At 31.2% G+C, this 7,206-nt stretch overlaps 1 protein-coding gene across 1 annotated transcript; it reads right to left on the bottom strand.

Annotated features, from left to right (window-relative positions):
- Positions 1 to 3,574: 3,574 nt before the first annotated feature.
- On the bottom strand, positions 3,575 to 6,814 carry LOC122597920 (serine carboxypeptidase-like 31). The gene is made up of 10 exons (XM_043770510.1): positions 6,488 to 6,814; positions 5,976 to 6,083; positions 5,708 to 5,803; positions 5,464 to 5,556; positions 5,294 to 5,376; positions 4,904 to 5,194; positions 4,388 to 4,518; positions 4,117 to 4,212; positions 3,933 to 4,038; positions 3,575 to 3,768 (listed from the first exon to the last, which is right to left on the bottom strand). Exons 1-10 carry the CDS (start codon positions 6,783 to 6,785, stop codon positions 3,622 to 3,624), a joined length of 1,449 nt encoding a protein of 482 aa, XP_043626445.1. The 5' UTR covers positions 6,786 to 6,814; the 3' UTR covers positions 3,575 to 3,621.
- Between the last annotated feature and the right edge of the window lie 392 nt (positions 6,815 to 7,206).

The raw sequence follows: 7,206 nt of genomic DNA, 5'->3' as shown, positions 1-7,206 counted from the left end.
AATTTTATTTTCGTTAGTCTTAAAAACAATAAGAGTAGCAGCTAATTCGTGAGACTTTCAATAACTTTGGTTGTGATTTCATTTGTAGATTTCTTTATATAAAAAGAATCTGTATCTTAAACTAATAACAACAATGATTATCTTAATTATAGTCTGATTACAATTACTAATAACAACAATATAAAATTAATTTGATCACAGTTAATAATCTAAAATAAAATATTGATCTAAATATGCAATGTCCCTAACTTTTAGTAATATTTTGTTATTAAATTAGACATTTTGCAATAAAGTATTAATTATTTTTAAATTTGGTTAGAAGTGTTAATTGGTGATAAAAATGTAAATTAATTTAGACATGTGTTAATTTAATTAATTTTGATAAATTAAAAGTTATAATTGGTTAATTAAAGTTAGATCAGTTGATTTTTAATATATATTAAGATTAAGATTAAGATTAAGATTAAGATTAAGATTAAGGAGGTGTTCACATAACATATCAAATTAGATGACTATCAATGTTAAGAAGCAATTGTTCTTTATTGTATGCCACTATAATGTTGTTGGTTAATTGTCAGAAAATGACAAATATTTTAATGATATCATTAACAAAAACGAAATTTTTTGAAGTTCTGAACAGTTTCATTTTTTTACATAGTTTTTTCTTCCCAAATGTCTTTCGATTTTGAAGTCGTTGCTATTTTCCGGCCAAGTAGCAATAACTTATAATTTTTGGAAGTTTAGCAACGACCATTAATTAGATGCGTGGGAATTTGAACATCGATTATAGTGTTCCGTTGTTTTTTTTTTTTAGTTAGTGATAAGGCTATATCCACAAGCCGTATGTCATTGGCAATTTCGTTGCTATTTTTTCACTAAATTTTGACTATTTTTTTTTTCCCAACGATTTTAGGTTGATACTCGCAATTTTTTTCAAGTAGTTCCGGTTTTGTGACAAGGATATTGAAACCTTCGATAATCATATCTCTTTAGCATTTTGACTAACGCTATTGAGTCTTACGTAAAAGACGGCATACCATCACTTATTCCCAATGTCCAAACTTTATTTAATGAAAATTGATAAAAATCGTAGTGGTAGATAAATCTATCAATACTGGTACCATTTGTTACATCGTACAATGCGTTACATATATAAAAAAAAAAAAAAAAAAAAAAAAAAAAAAAAAAAAAAAAAGTAGTTACCTATTGGGCTCCCTTATTCAATGGGCTAAACTTTGAAGTGCCAGGTAGCCCTTTGCTCCCTACTTTGATGTGGTCATTCTAAGTTTCTTAACAACTGTTTGAACATTCGGCACAACTAAAATTGATCCCATTTCAAAAACCCGGCAAGAGAAGTGCAGAATGGTCGATCGGATAACTATACAATCCGATGTTGGATTCAAATTTCGAATGAAAATAAACATTGTAGCCTAATAATTATTTGGGCTGCTTGGATTTGTCAATTTGTCACATTTCATGGATAAATATGTGGTGTTAAAATTTAAATATAAATTATGTCATGTGGATATTGAAAGTATGACTAATAAGTTAGATTGAATATTTGGTAGAGAAGATCTCGACCAAAAAGGAAAAATCCATCGTCGATGGTTTGGATTTAGTAAATGGGCTTTCTTCCTTAGTTTTGACTAAGATGAATTGGTCGTTTCGTTTGTATGCATTAGTGGTCCTCAAGACCTCAACTGGCTCATCCATGTATTTTGTTGTATAGCTTGTTGGATCTATCGATAGTATCATTGAAATCATTGAATTTATAGATATATAAATAAACAGAAAGGATAAACATATCTTCTAGGCTATGCTTGTAACACGTTTACATATTAAATGTAATCAATATCTTAATGTCACATAGTTGCATATTGATATTCAGTATACAATTTTCTATGCATGTATGTAATAGCTTATAACATTTAAAAAAAAAATACGATTATTTTTGGTAAAGTGCATGATAAAATTACACTTTCAGGTCAAAAACCAATTGACCCTTGATTTCAATATAAAATACAATTATTTATGTACGTTTCTATCATAGCAAAAAGGAAGTGATATCGTTACCATTTATTTTGATTAATTTACCACAACTATATATTTTGATCTGTACAGTTGTATGTTGGGTAAATTTATCAAAAATAATGGTACGATATCATTTCCCTAGCAAAACCATAAATTAAACATAATTAGGAGAGCTATGTTTATCAAGTCGAATCTGGATGATCATTTAATTCCATCATAGAAACCCAATAAATCTAGTCAAATCCGTTTTGTTTATATATGTCTTTTATTTTTATTATTTTTCATCTAAAGAGTAGCACGTGTAAAATGGTTGATACTGTTGTACTAGTTTAAGGTATTTTTTTTCTCTTGTTTGCCAAGTAAGAATATTAAATGTCTATTTGTAGTTTTTTGAACACATCTTTTTTTTGTAGATTGCGTGTTATTCAAACAACATTTCTTAATAGCTTGTTTCTAAAACTTATGGGACGTCGTTGAACACTTGAACGTGTTGTCCACTATTCATTTTGAAGATTCAAAGGAATTCATATATTTTATTTTTCGGTTGGAGGCAATGTTTTAAAATAATAACTTATTTTTTACTTATTTTTTAAACCATTTCTTTATTTATTTTTTATGTACATATGTTTCGATTGACAATAACAGATTATTATTTTTTCTTCTTTTTATGCAATACAAAAAATTATGGTAAAATTTTGTACCTAAATATAATTATGTACTAATACCTTTTCTTGTAAATTCGTGACAGTTTCTTTTACGATGATATGGAAAATCTAAAAACATGTCCTAACCCAAATTGTAAATATCATCTACATAAGCTAAATTATGAAATAGGATATATAACTTAACAAGATTTTGTCTTTCGTTTGGATAATCGAGGTGCACGATGGTTATAAAAAACAATTTCTAAAAGTTTCTTAATTATAACATAAAATGTTAAATAAATAAAAAAAAAAATACACGAATAGTATATGTGTTTTGTTCGAAATTACTGGTTTCATACTTACGTATTTTTTATTACGAGGTTTACGTTTCCCCCTTCGGACCATACCTCGCGTTAATGGTCGTCAAAGAGTCCGTTAAGTAACCCCATGTGCTGTGTACAAACTCCATTGTGTTTTTTTTTTTTTTCCTTCTGTTAGTATGTGGGTAATTTATATCTATATTGTTGTGATCTCTTACAATAAGCAAGTTCTTGACTAATTAAAAACAAGGTAGTCATATACGAGAACTTGGTTACATTTCGTACATTTTTTTCATTACATCCATACAAGATTTTTGCATCATTTCATAAAAATAAACACTAAAATAACATGAAGAAACTATGATCCAAACGATAATTAAAGATCATATGTTTGTATTAGTATTATAGCTAGGTTGTTCTCTTTAATTAGTATATTTGGAGAAACCTAATAATCAAAAAGATGCATATCACTTTTTGTAGCATAAGGTACGTCATTATTGAGGTGATTAATTAATTTAAGCTAATAGTTTTAAGTATCTAGAGAGAGTCAAAATCTTGTTCTTTGTTTATAGCTAGGGCAAGGGTTCATCACGAACAGTCTGACCGAGCTTGTATCGACGAGTGATTTATCGATGGGAAGGAGGAGATTCCCCTAGGAGAAATGAAGTGAAGAATGCTAGTGATTCACTTGGTTTGAAAATCGGCACTGCATGACCAGCTCCTCTAAATGTCGCGAAAGTTAGCCCTTGGTATTCTTGAAGCCAGCCACTCACCTAATGAACAGATAATAATAAGCATATTAGATTATTGCAATGAAAAATGAATCAAACGGAAGAAAATAAAGCAATTGTATTACTTGCTTAAGTAATGGCTTAATTATTTATAACTAAGGGTGCCAAAATGTTTGAAAGAAGATGTTGTAACTAGACTACATCACCTGCTTTTGGTTGTACCATGGCCTCCATGCCCTTGTAATAGGCAAGCCCAGAGAGCTTAAACTATATCGAGTTGACAACACGGGTACTCTTCCATCAGTATCTCCACTGTTATACCGAAAATACAAATTAGTATGATCTTAAGTAAGCACAAATGTTACACATATAATTAATTCATTTAATTACCTGTACACCCATATCCTAAGTTTTGCATCAATGAGTTTCTTGTATATTGGAAGAACTGAACCTTTGGACTGTGACCAACCATTAAATATGTCCATGCTGCAAAAAATAAAAGTAGTGTCATAAGCTATTGATCAGACCTTGTATATGAATCACTTAATCGCGTTATATTCAGGCCGGGTTTGTTGTATAACGGGTCAAGGAAGAATGCTTAAAAGAGTAGGTAAAAATAATATGGGCCAAATAGTAATTTAAAAAAATGTGTGTTCATTACTTGCAAATGGTCCAGTTCTTGAGCAGAAGGCCGTTGTTAACATGAAGAGCCTTTTGAACCTCGGGTTTATTGTAGTAACCTTTTGCATAATCATCTAGGCAGGGATCATAACCGCCGAGTATTCGAGGCATCTAAACAAAAGAAAGGGATAAATTTATTAGATTAGTTACAAAGATTATAGTTAATTTTACATGGTATTTTTGTCTTTTAAGTTATTAATATAGTTTCCTGACCAGTAACATTCTTCTATTGTGTTTTTTGGCAGGACATTGATGGTGTTGATGAGGCCTAGGGACCTTTTGGTCATAGGTTCAAGTCTTCACAAGGAGGTTTTACCATTTAAATGGATTTCCTCCAATTAAATTGGGTCTGAGCAAAAATTGCTCCCCAGTATGGAGGCAGGGGTTTCTCAGAATGGGTTTTCTCTAGAATTGGAGTTAGGTATATGAAGAGGTATGCCGCTGAACCCAAATTTGACGTTCAAAAAAAATATATTACATTAGTGAGATTGGTTACCATATTGGATTTGGTCTTTTTTAACATGACTTGCAATGCTTTGTTATCTGAAGAAGCTGAGTTAGCAATACAAACGGAGGTGTAGAGACTGTAGATGTCGATTTCTTTGTATTGTCTGAGAACTTCATCAACAGCGTCGCTGCAGTCATTGTTGCTCCACGTATCATTACTGTTGAAATCACATGATTCTCTTATTGTTTTGTGTGTTTCATCTGATACAACAGCATGGCTCCAAGCATAGTCAACCAGCCCTTTCCAATCCTCGGCATCACTTGTTTCAGGATTACCTAACTGCGCACAGTTGATTAGCCAAAATTACCAATTAGTCTGTCTTCACTGGTATAAAACATTACCAAATAGCTGCATACTATTCAAGTAAGATTGAGATACCAGTATTCCTTTCAAGTTGATAAAAAGGGAAGGATCCTTATTTCTATCGGTAATAAGGCCTGCGAGTTCTGGCACGTATTTTCCTACATAAAATAATGTAAACTTGTCATCTTTTTAGAAATTTAAACAAAGAATATCAAGTTGTTGAAGTGTCACACGAATGTACATACCTGCGTAGCTCTCTCCAGCAATATAAAACATTCTTGTTCGATAAGATGGATACTTCTCAAACCAGTTATGCAGGAAGTTATAAGTGTCATTTGCTGATATACCATTACATATAACATATCAGGAGCTACACTATAGATTATGATTAGAGCTTATGCATGCATATGTGGATTTTTTATATATATATTAACATATATTATCTAACTATCTTATAGCATAGATGCAAAAAGTGTGGGTAAGACTAACCAGTGAAGTCGTCTCCGAGGTTATCATAATCACTAGTTGTGTTGGAATAAGAAAAGCCAACACCAACAGGAGATTCCAAGAACAACATATTGGCTTCTGCACCATTAAATAAACAAATTTCAATAGATGCCCCATTAAGGAATATATGCTTAATAGTTATTACAAGGAAAAAAATTTAAAACTGAATGGTGCAGTGAATAATAATATTTTCGTCGAAAACTAAATTTTAAAAATGAATGGTGCAGTGAATATATGCTAAAGCATTTACCTCTATTCCATGAGTAAGGATTTAACTGAAGCCCGTTTCCATCTGTACTAACGATAAATGGACCGATCTCTTGTGTAGCTCCATATCCCACAGAAGAACACCCTGGACCTAAACAACATAAATTTGTGTCACCAAAATGGACAGCATGTAGGAGAATATAGCCCCAAAACTAATGACTGTCCATAACTAAGTGGTTGAATTAGATAATTATTAAACACTGACATCCACTTATCAGGAGAATATTATCATTACAATATACTGTACTTAAAAAGCTTATATCTTGATTAGTGGGACTTAATTAAAAAAAGAAACAAAGAGCATCTTAACCAAAAAAAATATGTTTTCTTTCAACCTATCATTCTTTAATTATCAAGATTTGTCAGATAAAAAAAATAGCTTTTATTTAATTAAACAGTGTAGTGAAAATCTGAAACCAGGTATCAAGAAGAAGGGGACCAGTTTTACGTTGATTTCAAATTTACACGATATTAAGCAGAAAGACCATTTTTTACCTCCATTAAGCCACAACACCAATGGCTTTTCATCTGGGAGAGTCCAAGCTTCATAAAACCAATAAAATAGTGCTCTGCCATTTTGTTCATTTACAGTTACATATCCAGAATAGTGTTGAAATTCTACGTTAGGTTGACCGGGCAAATTGGTAACAAGATGATCATTGGTTTGGATGTTTGATTTCTTTTCATTGGACCATTGTCCATGCCTAGCAACTACAATAGTTCTTTCTGATATCAAAAATAAAGCAAGAACTATATTCAAAAGGGGTGCCACTTTTAGTATGAAAAAAGCCATAAGAAGCACAGAAACAAGCTCAAATACAACTTTTTATCTTGCTAAAGGATATAAAGAAACAAAGACCCACATTAGCTATTTATACTTGTGAAAGAAGATAACCAGCAACCACTAATCAAAGATCAACAAGTAAGGTTTAGAATAAGATATATTAGTGAAGCGTGACACGTGGATAACTAATTGTCTTTTTTAGAGTTATAGGACCATGATCACGTGATATAATGTTAATACAGGACAATGTCACTAAAACCATTGATTTAACATACATGGAAGAGAATATATGCTTTAATATGAATCCAGAAACAAAAATAAGACCTTTACAAGATCTTTTTTCTTGCTCTTACTTTCTAGATTGCAGTAAAAATTCGAGTAGGATATCGTTTTTTATTCATCGCTGACTCTGAAAGTGCAAACATGGCAT

Source organism: Erigeron canadensis, chromosome 4, assembly GCF_010389155.1.
Source record: "Erigeron canadensis isolate Cc75 chromosome 4, C_canadensis_v1, whole genome shotgun sequence".
NCBI classification, from domain to species: Eukaryota; Viridiplantae; Streptophyta; class Magnoliopsida; order Asterales; family Asteraceae; genus Erigeron; species Erigeron canadensis.
The sequence above is the reverse complement of the archived record's forward strand: the minus strand, read 5'-3'. Positions and strand labels throughout refer to the sequence as shown.

Excerpts from the sequence above, each read along its gene's own strand:
- LOC122597920 (XM_043770510.1), bottom strand. The coding sequence starts at position 6,785 with ATGGCTTTTTTCATACTAAAAGTGGCACCCCTTTTGAATATAGTTCTT. Across the intron at positions 5,377-5,463 it reads TGCTGGAGAGAGCTACGCAG|GAAAATACGTGCCAGAACTC; the intron begins GTATGTACATTC and ends TATTTTATGTAG. Across the intron at positions 4,213-4,387 it reads AAGAACTGGACCATTTGCAA|CATGGACATATTTAATGGTT; the intron begins GTAATGAACACA and ends TATTTTTTGCAG.